The following is a 27947-nucleotide window of genomic DNA, read 5'->3' on the forward strand; positions in this document are numbered from 1 at the left end:
CCAAATTCCAGTTCAACTTCCACGAAAAACAAAGGACGCAAAAGTCATAAATCTTCCATTTCTCCCCAGACAGAAGCTATCGAAGACCAGTAAAACATTCAGCAAATATCTTAAATAGCTGTCACGCAGCCAGGAGGCCAAAGAAAATCTGGATCTCTTGGGCTGGATTTATTAAAGTCTCAATTCCAATTTAATGCTGATGCACAATATTTTCATTGTGTTTAATTGCGTGCACATTTCAAGTATGTTTACATTTATGGTGAATAACAGTCTGTGTCAGCCACAACATAGGACTGAACAATGATAAAGATATGAAACCTGGGATGCCTCACCCATATGTTGGTCTACAGACAATATATATTTTTTTTAATCCATATTTCTAAGAGGCCTGATTATGATCTGAAGATAGTCAAGTGCAAAAATATGAGAATGGTGTCACTTGACCCCTGCGGTGCATATCTAGCCCGAGTGAGAATGTCAAGTTAGTGAACTGTTCAGTGCATGAGGTGTAAAAAAAAAAAAAAGAAAAATAAAATAAAATAAAGACCATGTGATGAGAATTGAGAGTGAATCATGTTACCTCCGCTGTCAGGCGAGCTGAGTACGTTGAGGGCGAACAGCATGGCGTTGGAGAAGGTGGTGGCCTCCTCCTTGCTGGCAAAGTTGAGCCCGTAGACCTGCCGAGCGTCACGCCATTGGTGGAAAGTGGGCGTGGCCTGATTGTACTTCAGGCCCTTCACGATGGAGTAGTTGATCACCACCTGTGAGCACAGAATAGCCGTGAAAATGACCGACTGTAAATATGTAGCACTTGTAATACACTGTCAGAATTTTGATAAAAATATAAAGCCGATTTAATTCCCGTACTTCCCGGCCAACAGAGCGCACAAGCCTCACCCAGTACACTTGTGAAGGAAATACCATTTGGTACATACATACGCTGCAGCTGTGTAAAAGCCACAAGTGCTCACATTAAAAACATGAGATATTTACAAAGAAAGACGGTACACAGAGAGTTTAACGCTAGCGCCGTCATGCTAATGCTAACGCTAGCGCCGCCGCACTAATAGGGCCGGTTAAAAAAAAAAAACATGACGGTAAAATTCACTGAGACATGGCAGTAACACGCTAGCGTAGCGCTAACGGGGCCAGACCGGTAAAAGTCACTTCCTCTGCACATATATTCCACCGGTTCTCACTCTTACCTTTTCCGCCCAAATGCCCCCTGCGGCCGTTAGAAAAATTCCAGAAATTAGCCGCATCACCACATAAACCGTAGAGTTGAAAGCGTGTGAAAAAAGTTGCGTCTTATAGGCTGGAAATGATGGTATATTGGTCTCAGACATGCCGGTACTAAAAATATTTAAAAAGATGTATCTTTTGGAGAACATCTGCTACTATTCTGATTAAACATCAGTGCTGTACTTATTTGTAGCACAAAACTCATTTCAATTACATCATATGAAAATGGTCACCACAACTTCTGTGTGGAGTTTGCAAGTTCTTCCCACATCTGCGTGGGTTTTCTCTGGGTTCTCTGGTTTCGTATGTGGTAGGTTGATTGAAGACTCTAAACTGTCCATTCGTGCGATTGTGAGTGGGAATGGTTGTTTGTTTATCTGTGCCCTGCGATTGGCTGCCGACCAGTCCAGGGTGCATCCTGCCTCTTGCCCAGAGTCAGCTGAGATCAGCTCCATCAAATCCCGTGATCCTAGCGGTACGGAAAAATGGATGGATGGATGTTTTCTCCATTATCATCCTGCTGCGAGGAGTATCCTCAAATTAATTTCAAGTCAAGAAGTATTCAAGTAACTTAAGTATTCATGGCTAATAAGATTAGTGCAGGGGTGGCACGTAACGGATTCATGTGATGTCAGTTATTTTCAATGGGGAAAATTGCTTTGAAACGGCAACAAATTCATGTCCAGACCGTGAAACGCAAAAAGTGGTGGATGATCGTGAACGCGGCAGCGACGCACGCCCACCTGCTGGTCCTGCAGCTTGACGCCCACCACCCGAAAGGTGTTGTTGGCAGTGTTGTGGTAGATGTTGATGCGGCTGAAGCCCTGCTGCCCCGGCTTGATGGGCACCCACTTCTTACTGCCGTCATCGTAGACCATCACCGAGGCCCGGGCCTGGCAGATGCTCTGCTCGCTGGAATGAGAAGATAAGAGTGGCAGGGATTCATCAGTGAAGGAATGGGAGAGAGAGAGCGAGAGAGCGAGAAAGAGAGAATGGGCAAATGAAGGGGAGAAGTTACCATTTTAATGGATTTGGTTTCACTAATACTATTGTGTTTCTAGCCAGTCATTGTTACACAATCGTTCAAAAGTATCATATATGTGCCCAAGAGAGTGAGACATGAACCATTTGAAATTTGAAGTTGAGCAATGAGATGATAAAACAAGACATCCATGCTCAAAGATGAACCCCCCCCTCCCCCACCACCACAAAAAAAAAAACCCTCATTCATTTCACATCTAGATATGTTCAGAAATGCATTAGGCGAGTACTTCAATACATTTTCTTCATTGGCTATGTGGGGGGAAAAAAATCCCTTCTTCAATATCTTGAAAACTGTGGCAGCGTGTCTCAGCTAGAAAACTGTTGGACTCAGAGTTTGTGGTCCCGGGTTCAATCCCAGACCCGCCTGTCTGGAGTTTGCATGTTCTCCCCATGCCTGCGTGGGTTTTCTCCGGGCACTCCGGTTTCCCCCCACATCCCAAAAACATGCAGCATTCATTGGACACTCTAAATTGCCCCTTGGTGTGATTGTGACTGTGGCTGTTTGTCTCTATGTGCCCTGCGATCGGCTGGCAACCAGTTCAGGGAGTACCCCACCTCCTGCCCGTTGATAGCTGAGATAGGCTCCAGCACTTCCCTGCGACCAATGTGAGGATAAGTGACTAAGAAAATGGATGGGTACATCTTAAAAACCCCATCAAGTGATTTCTGTGGTTTAGTTCTAAAACTCTTTTTCAGCAATTCAGTTCTCCAGATTTTTTGGGTGTGGCTAAAATCAAGTCCAAGTACGCACTTGAGGTTTCAGGACTGTTAGCTTCAATCCAACAGCTGCTCTTCTGGTGCAATTGTTTGTTACTTAGCACAGTAATGATACCTTGGTCCATTAGTATCACTACAACCTTAGCTAGCAACCAATGCCTACAACAAGAAAAATTGTATTATTTGGGCTATATCGTTTCTGTTGCGTCTACCCAAGCACACCGGTTGAAGCAAGATGACTGCTCGCTAGACCGCAAGCCCGTGGGACCGGTGGTGGGATCATCTGGTTTGTTGTTTGTGGGTCCGGACAACAGGGACACTCGAAGGGACCAGCGGCAGACCTTATTCAGCTTGTGACTTCCACTAAAGACGTATGAGCACATACTGTACGCATGCAAACATGTTGTCGTGACAGATGAATGGCGAGCGGGCCGTGTCTTCAGTGCATGCAGCGAACATGCCTACAGCGTCTGACGGCTGGATATTTTGGAACGTCTTAAATACTTGCCGATTTTTGTATCCGTTCAAATTTGGCGGGCTTGTTAACAATACTCTGTGGCATGTAGAATTTAGAAGGCATTGGCTGGTGACTAGTTCAGGGTGTACTCCGCCTCCTGCTGAAGAAAGCCCCCCCCACACACACTGTCGTCAATAGCTCGCGAGCGGCTGGCTGCTTGAAAAGTAGATCTTGGGGTAAAAAACTCTGGGCACCTGTCTTAAAGAGTACAGGAAGTAGCAAAAACACTTCTGATAAAATAAGTAAAGGCCCAATTCCCCTTAAGATAGTCTAGTGTGATTAATTATCAGTGGGGTAAAGGTTTTTTTTTTTTTTAAATGGAGTGGAAATGCTGGGTGAATGTCGCCAGAACCAACATATACTTTAGTAGTGCTATAAAGCGCAAATAGCACTACATACGGTAGTTATTCCACATTTGAAGTTGAAGAAATCCCATGAAACACGAGCTCAAGAGTAGCTACCAACCATATGTGGTTAAGTTTCCTTTCCATCAGCAATAAACACAGAGGTGACGTCTGACGTTAAATAAAGAAAGAAGAGGGTGGGAGGCTGCTTTAAAAAGCGCAAAACCTCAAAGTAAAAACCGAAAATGACCCTTTTGGTCTACGGTGGGGTGTGTTACAGCACATCCACATGTTCACATCAGTCAGCGGAGGAGGGCGGTGTGTGTTTCTCGTAATAATACGTTTTTTTTTTTTCCAAAGCACTGAGAGCACATTGCCATTTGCAGACTTGAACTAAAAGAAGCCTCACATGAAGCTGTGAAGGAAAGAACAAGCATGTAAAAAGAATGACTGTATTTTGTGTCCAAATATTAATAGAATCGTGAAGGGAGTCACATGCCTCTGAAATGGAAAACCATGCCTCGAAGGTAAAGGTGGGTGTTTGTCACTTGTTGGCATTTAAATGTTACTCTTGTCTTCGGGGCCGAAAGGCGCTGAGAAAAATAAATGACTGGCGCATCCTCAGAAATAGATGCCATATTTCTTCACATAGATGGCTCGACTCCAACGGACGCCTTGTGTCGATTAAGTGCCGGCCGCATTGTCCACTTGAAACAAATAAGCAACACCTCTCCATTACAAGTCTTCCCTTTCGCCCAAAGAACTACAAATAACTGTAATTACCTTCATTTAGACTATGAGAGGTAAGAATGAGACCTTTGGAGTATATGTGTCGAGGAAGTGACTTTTCCCGACCCTGTTAGCGCTGCGCTAGCGTTAGCGCTGTGCTCGCGTGTTGCTGCTGTGTTACTGGCGTGTCTCAGTTATATTTACCGGTAAGTTAAAATAATTAACTGGCGCTGTTAGCGTTAGCTAGAGCGGTGCTAGTGTTAGCACTAGCCTTAGCACCACGCTGGCGTTAAACTGTTTCTGTGTGCTGTCTTTGTAAATATCTCGTGTTAAAATATGGGTTTCAATGTGGGCACTTGCGGCTTTTACACAGCTGAGGCGTATGCAAGTAGCGAATGGTATTTCCTTTACAAATGCACTCGGTGAGGCTTGTAACCAGGTGTGCTCTGTAGGCCGGGAATTACGGTACTTGTACTCAAATCCCATTTTTCCCATTTGAATGATGTGAGATGCCATTCATTTGTTGCAGCCCTGACAGACTTATTTTTAGTCTTTTTAGTTGGATAAAAAGAACAAAACCTGATAAAGGCGAAAAGAAAGAAAATCAAATTTTATACAGTTTAATTTGTGTATGTTGGGACAAGCCAAATGTCACAGCAACAACAGTGTTATGTAAGATGTCTTTTTCTATATTCCTGGCAAATCGGCAGCTGCTTTTATCTCACGCCTTCATTCCTTCTAGCGCCGCTGCTCTACGATTTTGTAGAATTGCTCGGCAGCTAGCGGCTGAAGGCGGAGGCCTCTTGGCAGATTGCTGGCACCATCACACATCACTTTATCGCCGGAACTTCAACAACGTCCAAGCACATTTGTTTCCACTTCATACGACCGGGGGCCCGGCAGCATATGTGAAGCTAAAATTCTGACTCACTATATAAAGACAAATAAATAAATGAAAACAAACAAAAACAAGCAACGACAAAATTGGGGCACTTGTAAGGAAAGGTGTTACTTTATATTGCTATCCTAAAAGCTAATAGAAGCCTCGTCCTGGCCGCAGTCGAATGAATTTTATGATGGAAGAGATAAATAGAAACAGGCATCAAGCGCTTGGCAAGACACACTTGAGCCTTTCACCTCTCTCCTTTTCTTCACACCTTCAGCCCGTTAACGGGAGCAGCTTTACATGCGCTGATATCAGAGGAGCGCTCAGTGGGCGTGAAAGTGAAACTAAGAATAGTGAAAGACGCCCCATCTCTTGCTTCTGTTAAATGGCTGCGTTCACACACTTCGTTGGGTACGACTGATGACAGCTAAATTAGCATAAAGGCACACTTTTAATTGAGAATGTGCAAGGGGAAGCGTATATCTGGCATCTTTTGAGTGAAGCTTGTCTGCAATGCAATTCTCACCATCTATCATCATCATTTGTATCACAGTATCAAAATTGTACCATTGTACTTTATCATGTGCACCACTATCCATCAATTTTCTTTTCTGCTAATCCTCACGAGGGTCGCGGGTAGTGCTGGAGCCTATCCTAGTTGTCAACGGGCAGGAGGCGGGGTACAAACTGAAATGGTTGCCAGCCAATCACAGGGAACATCAAGACAAACGGTCGCACTCACAATCACACCTAGCGGCAAGTTAGGGTCTCCAATGAATGTTGCAGATTTTTGGGATGTGGGAGGAAACCGGAGTGCCTGGAGAAAATCCACACAGGCACAGGGAAAACCCGCAAATTCCACAAAGGGAGGGCCGGGATCAAACCCGGGGCTTAAGAATTGTGAAGCCCACGCTTTACCAGCTGAGTCACCGTGCCGCCTGTGCACCACTACATCAAGAATTATTATGCGTATTGCAGTTATTTTGTGGGTGTCGTGGCCCTGCCGGTCCCTGTCCTGGCCTCACCAGTCCCCGAGGCGGCAAGCACCTGCCGCCATCAGCGGCAGAGGACTTGGGAGAACTGAATCCTATCCCACCCAACTTCCGGTCACCCGTCAATCACAGGGGACATAAAGTTGATCACATGATCATTCATTCACGTTCACACTATCACTGAGTGGGAACTGAATCCACTCTGACTTGCACAAATGTGTACCGCCAGTTACAATAAATGACAATAATAATAATAAAGAACAGAACAAGCTTCAACAAATGGTGAACTGACATTCTCAGTGAGTGGTCACAAGGAGAACGACATTCCCAGCAGAAATATTTTTGTAAAAAAAAAAAAACAAAAAAAAACAGCTACCGCAGAATGTGGTTGTGGTCGCGTTTTGCTCAACACCAACAGCGACCAGAACGCGCTGGGATCCTTGCCCTATGAGCCGACGCCCACTCGGAATAAAGGGCTCGGCCGGCAGGCAACACAAAGGACCGTTTCAAACAGTCACTAAGATGAAAACGATCTGCTGCGGGGGGAGAGAACCGTACAGCTGTCAATTGATGCTAGCAAGGCAGACTTTTGCGGACGCTATGATTCATCTGCTCACGGGAGGCCGAGCAGAAGCGATCGCAGATGCTGACGGCTGGCGACGCATTTGTCACTATACAAGAGGAAAACGCGAGTGAGAGACAATATAATGGATATGTAATTGTTAAACGAGGGTAAGTTAAAGTCCAAAACATACAGCCGATATGTTACAGTGTGTTTAACACACACACTAATCCCTTCACACTGCGGTTTCGACAGCACACAGTCCAGCAGTTTTTGGGGGGGTGAGACGGTACTACTGTTGTGATGGCTCTTCTTACAAAAGCAGAAACTATTTATGGACTGCTGCTTTCATTTCTCCTTTTGGAATTTTAGGGGGCCTCTTTAAGCGAGTCACAAAGAAATCGACGTTACCGTCTTGTCTAATTTCACCGGTGGACTTTTTCCAGCGGCTGACAAGACGTGCTGACGCTTCAGAGGCGTTAATGAAGACAGAAGAGTCAGCGGGACGTTTTCGCTCACAAGTTTACATGCTGGTCACATTTGGGCCATGAGGTTCGGCGCGTGTACGCGCATGTTGGATGATGGCGGAGATGTATCATCGCTAAAAGGTCGTACGTTGCTCAAATCGGTCAGTGACATTCAATTAATGTGATGAATCAAGAGTTTGTGACCATCAACTACGCTCACTGACCGACTGCAGCATTGTGAACATCTCCGCTGTCCGCCCACCCATCCATTTTTTTTTTTATAGCGCTTTTCCTCATTAGAGCTGAGGGTCAGTTCAAGCCTATCCCGCGGTGCACCCTTGACTGGTCGGCAGTCAATAGCAGGGCAAATACAGACAAAGTAACATTTGCGTAAAGACTTTGCGATTAATTTTAGCGACTGGCCTACATCAGTGGATTTCAAAGTGTTGTCTGAGGGCTCCTAATTGGAACAGGAAAGAATCACAAAATGAAATGTTCACTTCCCTCAATACTATATTTTCACGTTAGTCAAGATGTTGATACTTGGAGAGCTACGAATCGGTGGTACTTGGTGTAATAACATTGCAAGCTACTGGCCCACACGAGCCATCGCAGCCATGAGTTGTCTCAAAACTGGGAGTCACACAACTTGCAAATGTACCTAATGAAACGGCCCGGGAGTGCATTTTCAACCACTATCCAAAAGTACATTCCCACATATAGCGGAACCCACTTTAATAGATACCATGGATCAATTATTTGCAAAAAGGGAACAGAGCACTTAAAAGAGACACCCAATGTCAGACAGAACAAATTTCAGGTCCTGACAATGGAAGTTGACTTTTTACTGCGAAACATGTTGACAACATTTAACATGCAATCTGTAATTGATTTCAGATGGCAGAAGAAAATATTAATGAAAGTTAATTATTCAAGACAGAAGGGCAGAAAGTCGATAGCACTTCTGCCTCACTGCTCTGAGGTCATGGATCTGAATTCCGGTTCTGGACTTGCTCCGTGTATTTTGCAAGTCCTACCTGTGTTTGTGTGGGTTTTTCCTGGATACTCGAAGATTCTAAATTCCCCGTGGTTGTGAATATGAATGGTCGTTTCTCGTTTTACGCCTTCGATTGGATGGCAGGCAGTCCAGGGCAGACACAGCCTCTCGCCCAAAGTCTCCAGGTCGCCCAACGGGATGTAAAACAAAAGAAAACTACACATGCTTTAACTGACTCTGTGCTGTCGTTTTAGACCACAACTGATTTCGCAATCTAAAGATAAATGTGGAATTCCACTGTAAATTTTGAAAAGTCAGTCTGTTAACAATATCGCCGTTGAACCGAGCTCATTACAGTATAGTAGAAAAATATGGGCCCCCGTTTTAAGCAGGTGAAGGGTTTAGTGGATGATGTGCTGGCCCAACCTTTGGGTCAGCATTTATTATTGAGACTGACACTATCTGAGGAAATATGTGCACGGGCCACGCTTATATTGACTAGAGTGGTGCAAGAGTTAAAAGCAAATCCACTAATTCAGTCCATCTCAGAAACGAGCCAAGACGAAAATATCCCTGTTGGTGTTTACAAGGTCGCTTGCAACTGTACAATGCCTGCAGAGTAAAAAAAAAAAAAAAAAAAAAAAAAAAAAAAACGACTATTCGTTTCCTGCACCGCATGTGACAAGCACAAAAATGCATGGAAGTCAACAGCCTCCATGAGCGAGGCGAAAAGATGAAAAGTGAAAGAGAAAATGCCAGGGAGGAGGGCAAGAAAAACGACAGACACAAAGCCTTCTGCCACACTGAGTGCTTCCTTGTGTCAAACAGGCCTCGGGTCGGGAAAAGGAGGCCACGATGCCAGGCAAACCTTCTGAATAAAGCAAAGCTTGCACACATGGCTTGACATATGCGTCCCCCTCCTGGATCAACATTAAGACCAGACCCAAAGAAACACAATTTTAGTATCAGCGACCAAAAGGTGCCCTGGGAAAAGATTCTCTAAGGGGCGTTGGGGTGGAGTGCAAGAGGCCTTGGCTGGCTCCCACATGGGTACAGTACTTCAGTGCCAATTAACCGCGACGGATAATTGTTCGACACTGCTGGCTCGCAACTTCGCATGAGTCATCAGGGTCCACACGGCCGCCTCACGACAGCGGGGCTGTTCACAAATAAGGCGCAAAGTCTCGAAGTACACACGCAAAAGAGAAGAATAAAAACAAAACTGCACAACTAAAATTACTTCAATCGTTGTACTTGACACCTCGGACGGATGCCTGTCAAAATGTTATTTTCAAAGGGAAAGTCAGTGAGAGGCAGGCAGAAAAGTCAAGAGGTACAGATGTGCAGCGGGGAAGGGTTTTGTTGGCTGTACTGCATGTTAGTTTCGGTCAACCTTGTTTTACTCCCAAAACTGTCCCGATTGTTGTCTCAACACCAGAGGTGCTCAATGCGTTGATCGTGGGACGGTGTGCCCAAAAAAAAAAAAAAAAAAAAAGACATCAGCCAATCTTCCCTCTAAACTGATGCAGTCTCTTTGCAGATATTCTTCATTGCGCTCAAAAAAAAATAATAATCCAATGCAAATTGAAAGTATAACACGCAGGTATTCAGTTTGTGGCATTTTGCAATGTGATTCAATAAGTGAGGGATGACTGGTTGTTACGTCCAATGGCACAATTACATACGTACTGTAAAAAATGAAAAGAAGAAGCCACTGGTTTCTTTTAGGCAGCACACGAAACTTTCTCTCCGCCATACTCTTTTTCCTAGTTTACCTTACACCTGCTCTTAAAGACGTATACTCATAATTACAAATGTGACAGTACTTACGCAGCCCATCAATGTGCTTTATAATAACAGCGTCCACCACCGCTGCTTTAGTTAGCAACACAGTCTGGGCAATGTAGAGCAAAGACGAGCTAGACGTGTTGCTTATGTTTACTTTTTATATTAATGGAGAAAGTTAAAAAAAATAATTGCTGTTGTTTTAAGATGCAATGACTGTTGGAGTATGTGAATAATCGAAGAAAAAGTGGTTAAACTGGACGAGATTTTCTCTTTTCGAGTGGGATATGTCTGGTCTGAAGCCAAAGTAGAAAGCGCAGGATGAGATGGTGAGGAATTTTAAAATTCCACCTTGGCACAGCTTCATCCAGGATCAAAGCACAGACAATGCAGTGCACAAAAACCTAATTCTACACCTTTGCCAAAAATACACACAAGCACACACACACAAGCACACACACACACACACACACACACACAGTCCCCCCCCGCGTCACATCCTTGTCTGGCAACCCCCATAACACTAGTGATGAATATGTCGGAGATTGCATAAATCCTGAACACATACTCAAATGTTGAGGCATTTATTATTGATGGATTCATGAGCGACGGGAGGGGGTGGCAGCTGTCTCCTAGAATGACCGAGACAGCGTTGTCAAGAATTCCAGGTGTCACATAACGACACAAGCTGCATGTAAAAATAATTATAATAATTAAAAAAAAACAGGATGCAGATTTCCGTGTTTTACTTACCGCAATGAAAATGTAAGGAGCACACTCTCGTTGTTGTCGTGATATTGTCGAAGGTTTGATTTTTTTTTCATCTTACAGCTGACATCAAGGCCATCGGACGTCTCTTTATGAGCTCTGAAACTACGAGGCCTCCCTCTTTCTTTCCGCCAAGCAGGAAAGCTGTAAATATGATTTTTTTTTCCGCTTTGCGATCACGTGACGAGTGGCTGCGCCATGGAACGCAGAAACATCTCACCAATTCGAATGACATAATACGAATGAACAGTTAGGTCACACTGCGACGGAGCATGACGTCAAATTGTAAACAAACGACCGTAGCCACGGAAATGGCGATTACGCCCATGATGCGACGCGGCATGACGACACGTTCCACAGCCCTACTGAGCATGGATTCTTTTGCCATATGACAATGTATTTTGCACAACGTGGATGTCTCGTGTGTGCTCGACCCACTCAACTCCATTCAAGTCACACTATACTCTTTAACATTCATTAATTGAAAGTTGGATTGGTGGAAGAATCCTTGACGGGGCGATAGAGCTTGTGCACCCACGTCATAAAATCATGTGATTTTTGTTTATTGCCGGTCAAACAAAGCATTGTTGCAAATTAATTCCGTTGAGACGGAACAAAAATATGTCTTACAGCACGACGCTCAGAGTTTTGTCCGATACCGTTAAACATTTAGAAAGTGATAATAGACGAAGCTACGTGGAAAAATGAGAGACACTTGGCATTGAGGATAAGTCGTCGAGATTTACACCGAAGAGTTCGAAAGCGTATAAAAGTCTGAGCGGGATGCGTATCGGAGCGAGGACAGAGCCCCGAAGTGAGTGGCGAACAGGGACCTAACATTTCATTATTCGAGCAGACTGCTCCATTATTAATACTCATTAATTATCTTGGCTAAATCATAACCTCCGGTACAATAGTCAGCCGGCTGGGGGGCAACGGCAGCATCCTGGGGGACTTCCTGACCAGCACGGGAGGTAATTAGGCACTTTAAGACATCCGACTTGCTGCTGAAGCGAACAGAGATGTACAATCTGTTGTCGAGTGAGGTAAACAAGGACATTCTTGCCATTCAAGCATCTCACTGGACTTCACGGAGATAAATTTGCTCTGTCCACAGTCGGAGTGGACTGAAGTTGTGGCAATGTGACGCTTTGCAACACTTGGTAAGTATGTAGTGAGTAAGTAAACATCAGTATGTTTGAAGAGAAGTGCTGAAAACATGTAAAGACCAAATTGTTGAGATTTGGCCGAACACTTTCACAACTTCACAATTTGACAGATTTGTGATGTGAGCAGGGCTAAAAATGAGCCTTGTGACATCACAGGGCTGGGGCGTACGTCCCACTACGTAAACACCAAGCGCTCTTATTCCGTGCAGTGGCCATTTGTCAGAACTGCACTTTATTCATTAATAACGTCACCCAACTCAACCAATATAGCGCGGTGGTTGCACTTTAAGAAACAAAATTTTACACGAGGCAATATTATGACGGCTGTACAAAATGTGCATGATTTCAAAAAAATCACATGCATTTAGCGGTCACCGTGCATGGATTGATTTAATCGCTACCACCAGGCTGACACCCTCTGAAGTGAGCTGGGCCTTTTGTGGCGTGGGTGGGGCGGCATTTTAGTTACAGTTCGGATGCCCGTGCTTGTGTGCGTGGTAGGGGCGGGGGGGTCCGTCTGACAGGCAGGATTAAAGATGGCGCGTGGCAGGCCGGTCATTACCTCACTGCAGTCTTAAATGTAAATTAACCAGGATTTAACTCTCATACAAGACCTTTAATCTGCTCAAGGGGGAAAGTAGTGCTTCAGGATGCCCGCGAGGAGCTAAAAACAGAACAAGCCAACATTATTTCTGAGGAATCAGTGTGAAGCCTGCACCTTTGCAACCGAACAAACAGCGACATGCAGCACAGATGGCAAATTTGAGGCTGTTGACGTCGATGATGTTGCACACTGATGTAAGCTAACCTGAGGTCACAAAATTTCAATTTTCCTCGGCTTTTTCGGGTTGTTGTTTTGTAATGCCGCAACATAAGGGAACAGAGAATGACAAATCCCCCAAACGGCATTCAAAGAACAGGAAATTGGACTTTTAAGAGTGACGGCAAAGAGGAAACATTCAAGACAAACAAAAACAAAGATGAACCTGATATGGTGGTCGTGCATGCTTCCGGCCATGCTACCCTGAGAACGCCCGATCTCGTCAGATCTCGGAAGCTCAGCGGGTTTGGCCCTGGTTAGTACTTGGGTGGGAGACCACCTGGGAATACCAGGTGCTGGAAGCTTCTCTCCCTGGCTAAAATGCAGAAGGTTCGCGTCAGGAAGGGCATCAGGCGTAAAACTGTGCGTTCATCTGAGATGACGCACTGTGGCGACCCCTAACGGGACAAGCCGAAGGGAAAAGAAGAAGATGGTGATCGTGCATCAACAGAAGTGCTGCCTTCTTTATCCAGGTATTGATAGAAGATGGCTAAAGCAATCAATAAGATACGGTGACTACACAGAAATCCGACTTCCAATCAATTTTTAAATCAATTTCTCCTCCCTTCAATAGACAGAAAACTCAAATGACAATGACATCATTTAAAAGTGGAAGGAAGTGGCCTTGTAAGAACAACCATTTTTTTTTTAATTACAATTTAACATCAGTAACTCAAATTTAACAACAAAATTGCCACTAGACAAAACATGAATAAAGGTGCTGGATCCAGATAAAATTAAGCTTTCTACCTAAAAAAAAAATGTAAACACAATCCTGCACTCCAGGTGCTTGCCATGCAGGTTGTCCAGTTTTAATACATATTTTTCGGCAAGAAAATGAAGCCCATTTAACGAGGTTTTCCCCGTTACATGTTGCAATGTCACTCCTACGCGAAATTCCTCTCTGGTGGGGCATTTATGGCTACAAAGGGATTTCTAGCGCTTTTTATTCAGCCATGGGAAGTTTATTTCATGCTGCTCATTGCGAAGTCAGACCAACAGAAGCAGTCGGGTAAAAAGTGGCACACTCTGACTTGTATATTGAAGAAAACGCACGTACTGGACTAGTAAATAAAACCCCAGTGAAACGTGTACTGTAATTCATTTGGGTGCAGTCCAATAGGAGACGTCCAAGCTGATCAGTATCAGCGTGTGTTTGAACACATTATATAAACGAGCCTCATGTCTTTAATAATGTTCAGCGTGATCATCTCAGCGATTTTCTCATTTCTTGTCCGACGTACGTGAAAATGATTCCGTTGATTGTTTCTTAGCGGGAACTTTCCCTTGCATGTCGCGCACACGTGCACAACATCCGCCGCTGCGTTTCTCAGTTTGCAATGCGGAAATAATTAGGTGGAAAGAAATTAGGTACAGTGCCGTCAAAAAAAATGTATTACCAATGCTCAAACAATTCTCCATGGTAATTGAATTGTTTTTTTTTTTCCTTAAGAAATGAAACCACTATTTAAAAATTGCATTTTTAGTTCACTTGGGTTATATTTATCTGATATTTACATTTGTTTGATGATCTCAAAGTGGGGAAACTGATTGATGGTAAAATCTGAGAATTTGAGAAGGGCGCCAATACTTTTTTCAAGCACTGTAGAAAAGCGCTAATCAACAGCTTTTGAAGATACTAATTCCACTGGTTTGCATGAACAATGTATCCATAGGTCATGTAATATGTACTCTATTTTGACAATGTGATGTTAAATCCTCTCTCATTTAATTGTGTTTTGAGAAGATTTTTTTTAATCGACAATTGGGAATTTTCAGGGGCGCTGCCATTTTCGCGAGTCACATGACCTACGTGCGCGGGTGTGACGTTCCAAACGCTCGATTCCATGGGACACCATTATGTCCAGCGCTGATTTCTCGGATTTATCCTCGTCTGATGAAGAAATAGCATCGGGAAGACGGAGGAATACGTGAGCGGAACAGTCCTGGAGCTCGGGGGAGCCGTGAGCTCGGTCCCCGAGCCGTGCGAGCGAGCTCTGGGCCTCGGCCGCTCGGTTGATCGGGAAGTATTCCTCCATATTCCTGCTGTGGCGCTCACGGCTGTGGATGGAAGTATTCCTCCGTCTTCTCAAAACACTATTAAATGAGAGGGGATTTAACATCCCATTGTCAAAATAAGAGTACGGGTACATATTACATGATCTATTGGATGCATTGTTAATGCAAACCAGTGGAATTCCCCTTTAAATACTCGATCACTTTGAGGATTTCCACCCACTGGCACAACATATCCTGTACTAATACTTCACCTAAAAACCACATCGGCCTTTAGCGTGCGATAATCTACAAACCGTCACCAAAGCTTTTCCGGTCCCTGGCGATGACCGGATTGTGACCTCCGAGCTCCACAGCGGTGTTTTTATCTAAGTGCTGATCCATAAAGTGCAGCGTAACCCTGCAGAATAGCCTGCGACTAAGTCCTTTCATGTGTGTGTGTGTGTGTGTGTGGAAGCAGAGCAGCGAGGCCTTAATGGCATTCATGCCAACATTAATGTGCTCATCTTCTTAGCTAAACATCCCGTCGTGTTGTTGTGTGTGGAAAAAACTCAGGCACCATCCTGGTAGTGGCAATGCTTAAAAAAAACAAAAAAATCACACACTGCACAGTTCGAGACAAACGTGTGACCTAAATAATATTTTTCCCCGTCTTGGTGATTTGCATATTACACGCACACCCCCCACCTCACCCATTCTGTGCGTTGTGATCACTACGACGGCTGCTTGAAGAAAAAGCACCAGATAAAGCAGAAGGACACTCGCCGGCAATGCTGAGTTCAATACGTGCGTGAATTAAACATGGAGGAAGAGCCCGGCCATTAAGACGTTTGGGATAAAGAAGACGCTTGGTGGAGTGGCTCCATCTTGGAGAAAGGATGCGAAAGGGATGCTGGGAGACACCAAGTGGAAACCTAAAGGTACAACGTGTAAACTAACACAACAGGACCCCCCGCACCCCACCCCCCACCCCCAAAAATGCAGCTTTTGGAAGAAAATCGATCGACAGACACAAACGCGAATGCAAAATAATCTCAATTCTTTGGCTAAACAACAGTTTTGCCAGATTGAGATTATAGATTAGTATTTCAGATCTGATTAAATTCAACAAGGAAAGATTTGCCTTCTGTGCAGTTGGCTGATCACAATCCTTCTCTTCGCACAGAACACTTTTTTTTTTTGCCTCAAAACCTGCGCAGAATCCGAATGGAAACAAAGCCCACGTCCACGTCGCCGTCGTGGACATCAATCGCAGCAAGCGTACACCTAAAAACAAAAACGCTGGCACCCACCTGCCGGAGATGTGGTTGTAAAAGAGCCCGGAGTCACTGACGCTCTGAGGGAGGCCGTAACGCAGCCCCCGCACCCGCTGGATGTCCATTTTGCTCGGCAGCTATTATGTGGCACGACCTTGCCGGTTGTTTTGTTTTTTGTTTTTTTGCTCCACCCCAAAAAAAAAAAAAAATCTCATTAAAAGCATGCTATAATCCTTTGCTCGAAAGACAACAATGTAAATGAAAAAGGACGAGAACACTGGAACTGTACAAGTGAAGAGTGATGAATGTCCAGCCGGCAACAAAGAGGACAAGCGGAGTGGATGAAGTCACAGATGACAAAGTGTGTGTGTGTGTGTGTGTGTCATTGAACCTCGGCATTATTGTCATAGTGCTAACACAAGAGAGATTACCTCATATCCATCTCAAACGGCTCCCAATGTCCCCCCCACCGCATCCACACCAGGGATGGACATTGGCAGATGGATGGCAGGAATCTCAGAGTAACTCGTGATATGATACTATCCCAATATTTTGCTTTATTTCTCTGACACATTAACTACGGGATAAAGTCAGATTCAGAATTTAAAGCACAAATAATAATAACAAATTTGTGGCCTATGGTATTTTTAGAACATACCTCGCGGGGACCTTATATGGTCCTCGCGGGCTACCATTCGCCCGCGGGGACTGCGTTGGTGACCCCTGGTGAAACACTAGCGCCACGCTAACAGGGCCAGTTAAAAAAAAAAAAAACATACCGTTAAAAATCACTGAGACAAAGCAGTAACACGCTAGCGCAGCGCTAACAGGGCGGACCGGTAAAAGTCACTTCCTCGGCACATATATTCCACCAGTCTCACGCTTACCTTTCCCGCTAGAGTGCCCCCTTGCGGCCATTAGAAAAAACGCACAAATTAGCCACGTCACCGCATAAACCGCAGGGTTGAAAGCGTGTGAAAAAAGTTGCGGTTTTTAGGCCGGAAATTATGGTAATTTATTAATCTTTTTTTTTATATATCTCTTCATATTGCGGATATTCATCTAGCTAACGCTAACCCTAACTGCTTAGCCAAATAACAATGCAATGCATTTTTGCGTACCAGCTCAAATGGGAAAATATTTGCACTCCTGCATCCATGCCGGTGTCATAATGAGATCCGGAAGGATGCTTCCAAAGGGAGTTCTGCCAAAGTGAAGGTCCAAGTGGCCGCTGCAGAACTTCTTCTGACGTCACGCCGTCTTTACACGGCAGATCAGTGAAGGGCGACTCAACCGCACGTCGGCTGGCCGCGAATAATGCGTAATGTATTTGGCTTCAACTGTTTGAAGACATTGATTAACGAGCAATTACACGCAATCAACAACCCACATTGCCACAGCAACCTTCAATTAAGCCTATTCCAAATGAGCTCTTATTGACTGGCATGGGCCGGACCTCAGATGCCAGTTGGAGCGCGCCAACCGTTGGTGCACGTGCGGTGCTAATTGATTACCTCTCCGACTCGATTAAGGTCTTCCATTTGCACCGTAATGATTGGCAGATGGAATCTTTTCGCTGCCGGACCTGCCGCGCTTTGATGTCCGACACGGACAAAACAATTTAATATGTTGTTTTCAGCGCCGAGCTGCCAGCGGCTCATCCGTGGCCCAAATGGGCTCCAGCTGGCCAGCGGGAACATTTGTGTGACAGACCGGGTAAATGCTACCATGCGCCATCTTTTTACGATATGGTTGTGCCTTAAAAAAAAAATGAACACGGGCCATCTGCTAAATTTTAGAAAATTATTACAGCTGAACTGATTGAGAGAGCATTTCGGCCAGTTTGGCCGGAAATGTCCATTTTCTGTTTCAGACCATATAGAACAGGGGCGTCAAACTCATTTTTGTCACGGGCCACATTTGTAGTGACGATTTCCCTCAGAGGGCCGTTATGGTGAAACCATAGAAATCCTGAATCGCCTCATCATATTTACACATTATATTTATGAACTAGTTTTGGAATCAGAAATCAAGCATGATGGCTTCTTCAACCATTGCTTACATCTGGTAACACAAAAATGCTCACCGTTATCAGTTATGATACATGACAATTTGAAATGATGGGACACATTTCCACAAGTATCACAGATTTTGACATCGACGATTTGCCTTTGCGGGCCAGATCTGGCCCTCCGGCCTTGAGTTTGACACCCGTGATATAGAAAGAGAAGCTTTTGGGTGGCCTTCGGCTAACGTAACAACCCCCCGTCCCCCACCCCAATAAACGTGTGGTACTCTCTGCAGCTCAGGATATAAACACCCCTGACCACTATATGAGCTAACAGTAGGTGTTACAAATGTTTCCAAATGGTTGCTTTAATGGCGTAAACACAAGGAAACGCAACGACTCATCCCAGAATGTTGACCCCGATACTGACAATCAATCTTTCATATCACGTTGGATGATTGTCATAGACACATGCACACTAGAAACCCTCCCCCCCAGCTTCACTCTTCACTCCAGCTTCCTCAGCACACTAATCCTGATCCTTAAAGACGTAGGCTGCTTCCTTTCTGGGAAGAAAATACATCCAAGGTAACCTGTCCATCCAGCCATTTTCAATAGTGCTTATCCTCAATAGGGTTGCAGGTAAGCTGGAACCTATCCAAGCTAAGTTCGGGTGAGAGAAGGGGAAAACCCTGAACTGGTCACCAGCCAATCACAACAGTCTCACATTCCTACTTATTGATGATTTAGTATTCAATGAACCTAAAGTCTTAGGTAGCAACAGAGCCTCAATGTTCTATTTTTTCGGCACGTCATTATCCAACCGGCTAATCCTCACAAGGGTTGCAGGAAAGCTGGAGCCTATCCCAGTTAGCTTCGGGGGAAAAGCGGACTGCGCCCTGAACTGGTCGCCAGTCAGTCGCAGGGCAGATATCGACACCATCACTGAGCGGGAATCGATCCCACGCTGCCCGTGCCAAAGGCAGGCGTATGTACCACCACACAATCAGTGACTCTGTTCTATTTCTTTTCATTAAAAAAAAAAAAGAGAGAGAGAGAGATAGCTGCCATGTTTGCCAGACTTGACAGCAGATTGCTAGAGTGCACGCAGTCAAGCATGAAGAAGGAATAATGTCACGGGATCCCGCACATCCCAACCAATCAACGTCGTAATCTGCCAAAGCCCCGTTATCACGCCGTCATCTGGTTCCCGATAGGCCCAATCGCTCAGCTGCCGAGCGGTTAAGCGCTCTCTATCCCGCTCTTCCCGTCCCGACTTTCTCACACTCGCATGCGAGTCAAACGGGGCGAAATCCCGCGAGGGTCTCTGAACAGCTGACGGAGGTAAGTCATCCCCTCTAGTCGGGGGAAAAAAGACTGAGCCAATAAAACAAAATGGAGCTCGGCTGAAGAAAAGAAACAGAAAAAGGCAGGAAAACAAGCAGGGTCTTTTTTTTTTTCCCCCTCTTCCAATCCAAGGCTGGAGAGCGAGGGAACATTTTGTGGTCACACAGTTGAAAGGAAGAGGAGCCAACAGAAACATTCCAAAGCCATCTCCTATCACACTCACTCCCACAAAACACTCAAGCGAAGATGAGGTCGTCCTACCCGAAATCATCCAAGGAGTACATGTTGCCGACCGTCCGGTCCTTAAGGCGAATAACGGCGGGAGTGGATTACAGGGGGAAGGCTGAGGTGTTAATCTGAGAGGAGAGAGCGACACGCATGCTGCGGGCGTCAAACCTTCCCCTTCTTCACATCTTCCAGAGAATAGACTGAGCCTGAGATGCTCCTAAAGGATGATTGCAACAAGAGTAAAGGAACGCAAGCCCGAGAGAGAGAGAGAGAGAGAGAGAGAGAGGGAGGGAGGGAGAAGAGAGTGGGAGGGAACATGTGACCTGCAAAAACCTCCTTCCGTTGGTTTGAGAAGAACGCTCTCTTTGAGCCACCAGGGAATCAGACACGCTAGCTGCACGTAATAGCGACAAAGCTTATATACATTAGCTCACGCACGAGTGCTTTTCGATAGCTTGTTTAAGGAAGCAATATTTACCGTAATTTCTCGAGTATAATGGGTCCTGAAGTATAATGCGCACCCCCAAAGTTAACCCTCAAAAATTGGGAAAACCTTTCTACCAATGTACAATGCGCACCACCAAGTTGCCGCTACCCATATGCTCAGACTATTAGGAAGGATCTGTATTTACATTTTGTTAGGTTTGCACTTGTACTGTTTTTCAAAACTTTCACGACCAAAACAACGTGAGCTCAAACTACGTAGAAACGAGCGTAATGGGCACATTTTTTAAAAAGCAACCATTTCAATTGCGTGCGCTCCCGTTTTGTTTGAATGTCCCCGAGACGCTCGTATTACATAGTTTGAGCTCATGTTGTTTTGCCATCGACGCGAGCTATCGTTGTTTCGGACTGCGGCGCTACTTCCGGGTTGGCGGCATCATCGGCACGGGCGATGACACTTTTCTTTTAAAAGCAGCTGCACAACTAGCCGTTGTAGTTGTAGTTGACATATTATTTTTGTCTTAGTTTAAAATTAAAACAACTTCTGAACTTTGGTGCGGTAACAACAAACATAAACGAAAAATGCAAGCTCCCGGAGGAGCTCTGAGAGCTCAGGTTGGGGGCGCATAGTACAGTAATATATATAAATGTGTAACAAAGACATTGAATATCATTTCAAAATGTATATGTATACATTTGTTACCACGCTATGTACCTGTATACGACTATACAATGTGATTGATTGTATTTTTGAATTTTTCATCCATACCGAAATATAATGCACTCTATTAACTTTTTGAAAATATTTTGGGAAAAATGTGCGCATTATTTGAGAAATTACGGTAATACCGGTGTTGTTTAATGGTTAAACCATTGGGGGGGGGGGATTAGATTAGGGGATGTCACTAAACATCCATTCATTTTCTATCCTCACGAGCCTAACCCCGCTATAGTCGGCCAGGAGGCGGGGTACACCCTGAACTGGTTGCCAGTCAATCGCAGGGCACATAGAAATAAACAACCAGTCGCACTCACAATCACACCTCGGGGCAATTTGGAGTCTTCAATTAATGCAAGTTTTGGGGATGGAGGAGGAAACTGGAGTACCTGGATTTGAACCCCGGTCCTCAGAACTGTGAGGCAGATGCTCTAAACAGTTTCGCACCATACCACCCGCATACATATTTTAGAAATCATTACAAAAGTGGCCACGCTATAATACATTAGTTATTGTGTCTCTTTTTTGTATTTAGAACATTGTAACGTTATATACAATAAACGTGTAGTGCTGTTTTTAGAGTAATTTCCCTCGTGTGCGTCTGTCTACCAGACCTTTGTTCGATCGATCATTCTGCTCCATGAATTCTGCCTAGAAACAAGCGACAAGTCGATTAAACACATCGATCCGTTCTGTTAATGAACATTTTTGTATCTGCTGGGATACCCCGGGGTCTCTGAACCGTAGCCCGGGGGTCCACAAAACAATTTGTAGTTGTGACCAGTAATGTCTTAATGTGTCATTTTGAAAACAAAGTTCATGTTCGGCTTTATCAGGGGCGTCAAACTCGTTTTTGTCGCCGGCCTCATTGTTGTTACGATTTCCCTCGGAGGTCCGTTATGGTGAAACCACAGAAAACCAGAATCGCCTCATCATGTTGACAAATGAAATTTATGACCTAGTTTTGGAATCAGAAATCAAGCGTAATGAGTTTTTCAACCATTGCTCATTTTTGGTAACACAAATGTGTTGATAATATCCCAACATTATTATTTGTGATATATGACAATTTGAAATGTTGGGACATATTTTCACATGAATCACGGATTTTGACACCGACCATTTGCCTATGCGGGCCACATAACATCATGTGGCGGGCCAGATCTGGCCCCCGGGCCTTGAGTTTGACACCTGTGCGTGACATGATCAGCATTTTGGGGACCGATCACAGGTCACCGATCAACTAGTTTTAAAAAAACAATAACCGATCACCGATGCGATCACAAGATGGAGCAATGAGTATATTTAAATGAGCTGTATACACCTCTGTACGTTTGGATTCAGATACAGTATATTCTGCAGGACGGCGACACGGAGTAAATGTCTTTTTCGGAGCCGATAAATGACATCACTAATATGGTCGACATCAAAACCAATCGGCCAATCAGCAAAAAAAATTTAATTATCGTCAGATCCGATCAGGCCGATCAAATCGGTGTAAAGTTTAGTGCATGTGGGGGCTGGTGTGTCAAGAAAACAAAGGTACGAATCCACACTCAGTTCACACAGTTCTTCAGAGCTTAACGTTGGGCATATTAAAATCTCTAACATAAAAATAATGCATCACATAAAAGTGACAGTCCTGCAAGTTTTTTGTTTTTTTTGAAAGAAAACTATCCCCAAGAGGTTTCAGGAACGCGACTAATTACAGCAAACAAATCACGACATTGGCAACACTGAGTCTGCTTTTGTAAACGAGCTTCTCGATGTTCACAGTCGTGTTGTTGGTGTAAGCAGTGCATGGCAGCAAGGGACGTATAAATCTAGAATGTTCCTTTCTGCAAAACAGGTCATGAATATTTTGGTTAAAACGTTTTTCAAAAAAAAGAACGTTTAATTGGTACTACAATTATGAGGCGGGTCTTTGGGAAAAAACTCCCCTTTGAGGGATCTTTGAATCCAACAAGTTTGAGAACTCCATCCACCCATCCATTTTCCTTGCCGCTTATTCTCACAAGGGTCGTGGGGCATGCTGGAGCCTATCCCATCTGTCAATGGGCAGGAAGCGGGGTATACCCTGAACTGGTTGCCAGCCAATCACAGGGCAATTCGAGACAAACAACAGCACTCACAAGAACACCGAGGGGCAATTTAGAGTGTCCAGTTAATGTTGCGTGTTTTTGGGATGTAGGAGGGGAGCGGAGTACCCAGAGAAAACCCACGCAGCCACGGGGAGAACATGCAAACTCTACACAGGCAGGTCCGGGATTGAACCAGGGACCTCAAAACTGTGAGGCCAACGCTTTACCAGCTGATCCACCGTGCAGCCAGTTTGCGAACTCCTTTGCTCCAGTTGAAGTACTGCAAGTTAGATCCATGCACTCATCCATTTTCCTAGCCGCTTATCCTCACAAGGGTCGCGGGTGGAAGTTACACCAGATGTAAAATTGTATCATGAATCCTGATGCGATATGTTTATGTCATTCAGAACACAAAAGGATTCCGGAAAGTACGTAAGTACTTAATGGTTTTCTTGTGTTTAGTTTACAAAAGCGGTTAGTGCTTAATTCAAAGACATTTCTACCTCTTTGAAGGGCATCTTGACCAAATATGGAACCTTTTTTCAATGAAAAGGCGGAGGGACCGGGGCAGGTCGGCGCAGCATCCAGACGAGGCACTCACGAGTCAGCGTTTTACATCCCGCTGGCACTTGTACCTTTTTCCTACTGTGAGTCACCTCAGCGGTCAGCCTGCATTTACACAACAGGACGGACGCCTCGCCTCGCATTTTGGCCTCTCGCGGCCGTTCGGCAACCGCATTTGCGCACGTTTAGACGCACGTAGCCGAGCCAATGAAAGCGGCCAGTCCCGACGAGAGCGGAGAAGCGCCACGGCGCAGTCAAAAGCACTCGGCCTAAAAATAACTCTCGCGCACGGACACTCGCGTCGATGCTACAAAGGAAGCAGCCATGTCGAACAAATGATCTCGCCGACTCAAATTGTTAGGGTGTGTGTGAGACGCGCCGACATCGGGCGCGTCGCCGTCACCACTGAACAATTCTAACAGTGGAGGCAAAATGAGGTGCGCTACTCGGGCTCAACCAGCAGAGGAACTGTTGATTCAGTCGATACTAGTTTGCAGTCCACAGAAGAAGACCTTCCAGACTTCAGATTTAGCAGACAGAAAATGGAGTCCTCTTAAAATTCAGCAGACAAAATCCATCGATCTACACTGGTACCGATATTTACAGTTTATGTCGTCGCCGTCGTGTGCAATTTTCTCAAATATGATTTCGGTAAAGTTGAGTTTTATGTCAAGGCCTTCTCTACCATCTTAAAGGAAGTCGGGAAAGGGAAGCGGAAGCGACTCTTCACTCTCCAGAACTGGCACAACAAGCGTCTCCCACCAGCGGTACACCAGGACTGGATATCATCCCTACCAAAACTTTCACGGTACTACTAGACATTTTTAGGGGAACATTGAGGCCAACTTAAAAACTTTTCAAACATTTTCCACATTCATTTCTATTATCAAGGTAATCAACAACATCAAATAATCATTGAGACCTTGTTTGCGTTTAAAATTGTCCAAATCATCTGTAAATCCTCAATTCTTGAAGATCCCCATTTTCAAACAAATCGGCTTTCGCACGAAAATTTCGAGATTTTTTGGCTTCTATTTTCGAATGAAAATCGCTATTCGAACGCCCCAGACAAAATAACATATTGTGCGCGGCCAGACCAGCTGATCCACGACGCGCTTTGTTGTGAATTCCCACGCCACTGAAAAAACCCGGAAATAACAATGGGCGTGGTGCAAGCAGCTGATCCACCCACATCGCGTTTTGTCAATTGTCAATTCAAACTCCCCCCGAAAAAAGAAAACCCCAGAAATGACATAACGCGCGTGGCTGAACCAGCGCACTTTTGTTATTCTGTATAACGCAGCCTCTGTACACAGACGTGTCCCGGTAGTGACTGTTGTTTTTCTTCTTCTCCAGGACTACCGTATTAACCCCCAATCATGGCTCCAAAGAAGGCAAGTTGCTTGCTTAAAGTTATTCTGCACTTTTGTTAATAAAAAAAGTTTACGAGGCTGGGAGCCGATTCGCTGCAGATACGGCAATCCACTCCCAGCCTAGCGTACTCTACTACGAAAGCAAAAAAGAAATATATTTCTTAAATTATTTTATTATATAAATTATATATATATATATTATATATGTATAAACTATACATGTATTTTTACTATGCAGTTTATTATCAGGAAAAGCTCAAAAAAATGCTTCAAAAAGCCAATTTTTTTTAGGCTTGGAACGCATTATTTCTTTTTCCATTCAGTGTAACGGGAAACATCGATTCGGTTTTCGAACAAGTCACTTCTTGAACCTTTTTCTGGAACGGATTGTGGTCGAGAACCGAGGCGTCACTGTATTTGACATTTGCATGTTAACAGATCAAAAGTCACCAGTGAGCATTTGAGTAGTATTCTCACGGACTACTTGGAGGGCTACTTTTTACTTGGACATAAATCGTTCATTCATCTTGGGTACCACTTATCCTCACAAGGGTTGCGGGAGTGCCAGAGCCCTTCCCAGCTATCTTTGGGCGAGTCCCACCCTGAACTGGTCGCCAGTTTTTAACGGGGCACACATAAAGCCTGTATTATATTCTTCCACTTTCACACAAAATTGAGCAAGTATTTATTTTTCTACATTTGACCCGAGCCTCTGTACTTCTACTGAGTACTGAGTATGAATACTTCAGCCACCTCTGATGTACAGAGGGCAACAGCACGGGTCAAACTTCAGGGGGGTCGGCTCATATACTGCAAATAGCAGACCCAGGGACTTGGGCCGGGGGTCTTGGGGGCCCTGCTCCAGTCTGCATACCAACATAAGCGAGCAAGCGGCTGTCGAGTACTGCGCGTTTGCTCAAATATAGAATATGGATTGATGGAGGCAGACGAGAGGATGATCTTGGGTAAGCGTGTGTGTCATCGGGAAAGGGGGGGAAAAAAAAGGGAGGCTTGGCGAGGGGGCGAGAGTGCGGGGGAGGAGGGGGCTGCCTAACCTGCCTGGCAACCACCAGAATAAACACCGCCTCCTCCTCGTCGTTCTTCTTCTTCTTCTCGGTCTTCTTGGCTGCATGCGTGCCTCTCACTGCCCCGCAGCAACCACCGTTAGCACCCGGTGCACCGTCAAGTGATGCTGTGGTTGCCATGACAACCCGGCTTTTTAAAGCCGTACCTGGAACAATCCGGGGCGGGGTCCCACCGTGACAATGGAAGGCTACGAAATGAGAGGAAACAGCCGAAATCGAGGGGCAGAGGGGCGGCAAATCCCCGCCGCCACCACCACCCCCTGCTTCTCCCGGCTCCCCACGCCACGAGATGCTGTAGTTCGTTCATGGCGCGACAGTAATCCACTCCCACAGGCCCAATATTTGATGTTCGGCGTGACAGTGTAGACGTAAAGTCGGCGCACATCTATCATGACGCGGCAAATAGGGCGCGTGGGATTAGCTTACCTCATGTCGCCGTCCTTTCTTCACACGACGACGACGACGAGGAAGCCAACGGACGTGCTTTTCCGCCTATTTGATTTCGAACAACACTGTAAGGAGTCTTAGAAGCCTCGCGGAGCCGTATTTGGCGTGTTTTCGAGGGGGGCTGCGTGATGAGGCGTGCTGCGGCTCAGGCTGTCTCTCCCATCGGCTTTGTGCTCCGGCGTCTCGGCTGCACACGCGCGCCGCGGCGTGTCGCTACATCCATGATTTCTTTTGTCTCCTCTTCTCCTCTACTCAACTGGAAGGGCGCTACCGGGCGGGTAACGGTGGTCGTCGGCGGCAGCCTCCTCCTTCACGCCATATTTTCTTCCCATTCGGAGTGTCGTTGGTTGGTCGGAGGAGCGAAGGCGGAGAGATTTGACAAGGTTACAATGCGGCGTGCGGAGGAGTCGGCTCCGTGCTGCCCGCTGGTGGCCAAGACGCGCAACTACATGGAGCCACTCACCCCGCCCCATGGAAAGCCGCTATTAAGGCGAACCCCCGCATATTCGCGATTCGCCGTCGCAGAATGCTTCTATCAAACTAACATGCAGCCAAAGTACTCTACAAATAAGTATACCTACAGCAGAATTACAGATTCAACATGTCCATGATAAAAATACTCTCAAATGTAATGACGTCACTTTTTTTTTTTTTTTTGCTGAATCATCAACACACCACTGCACGCCGCCATTTAACCTCTCTACCTAACCCGTACCCAGCATGGAAGTCTACGGAATACTCTCGGTTACTGTTTGTGTTTTTGTGTTTCACGGGCGTCTCGGGACTAAAGTACACCTGAGAGGACTTGCTAACCATCAGAGAGTCTTCTCCTGACTTTTTTTTTGACAACTCTCGACAATTCGCTGAAGCTTTTTCCCAGAGTTACTGGTCGGCACGCTCTATAAAGCCTTGCGATCCAGCTGCGTAAGGGGGAACATCGTCTAACGCTTCCGACGAAAGACTTTGGACATTCTGCGGCTCTGCGCTTCACGGAGACCTGGCTTTGTGGACGATTGCCCGACGCTGCTATCCATTCCGCTGCCTGGTCTCTACCTGGTCTGCTGATCTGTCTCTGAGCTAAGCTAACAAGCTTAATCGATACTCTTTTCAGAAGGCCAACATTACAGTTAAGATCGTTTTTTCTTTTGAGTTTTGTCACTTGAAAGATTCAAGAATTTTGTGAAATACTGGATTTGTTTATTCTTTTGTTTTTCTGCCATTGTCATCAAATTGTAAACAAATAATAAACATTTCGCTTTACTTGTGATTAACTAATATTCAGGATTTACTTTTTGAAAAAAATTGGAACAAACGGAGTTTACCTCGATATTAAAAAAAAAT

General features: G+C 45.1%; 1 protein-coding gene, 1 long non-coding RNA gene and 1 pseudogene across 5 annotated transcripts in view; 2 read left to right on the forward strand and 1 right to left on the reverse strand.

The window, feature by feature from the left end:
- evla (Enah/Vasp-like a) overlaps nucleotides 1-27645 on the reverse strand; it is a 45330-nt gene extending 17685 nt beyond the window's left edge. The window contains exons 1-3 of one of the 4 annotated variants that reach the window (XM_061842851.1): nucleotides 26586-27645; nucleotides 1986-2154; nucleotides 581-761 (exon numbers count right to left, since the gene is read on the reverse strand). In XM_061842851.1, the coding sequence (XP_061698835.1) occupies nucleotides 581-761; nucleotides 1986-2154; nucleotides 26586-26590 (355 nt within the window). In that variant the 5' untranslated portion in view covers nucleotides 26591-27645. Of the gene's footprint in view, nucleotides 1-580; nucleotides 762-1985; nucleotides 2155-11035; nucleotides 11273-19927; nucleotides 20149-26585 lie in introns of those variants that run through there. The other 3 variants (XM_061842850.1, XM_061842849.1, XM_061842852.1) reach the window with 3 other exon arrangements.
- LOC133513885 (5S ribosomal RNA) lies at nucleotides 13226-13344 on the forward strand (annotated as a pseudogene).
- Nucleotides 24205-25071, forward strand: LOC133512857 (uncharacterized). Its single transcript, XR_009798312.1, has 3 exons — nucleotides 24205-24291; nucleotides 24397-24509; nucleotides 25058-25071. It is a non-coding gene; the product is annotated as an uncharacterized LOC133512857 (long non-coding RNA).
- Nucleotides 27646-27947: the final 302 nt, after the last annotated feature.

The sequence above is a fragment of the Syngnathoides biaculeatus genome, chromosome 15 (assembly GCF_019802595.1).
Source record: "Syngnathoides biaculeatus isolate LvHL_M chromosome 15, ASM1980259v1, whole genome shotgun sequence".
NCBI classification, from domain to species: domain Eukaryota; kingdom Metazoa; phylum Chordata; class Actinopteri; order Syngnathiformes; family Syngnathidae; genus Syngnathoides; species Syngnathoides biaculeatus.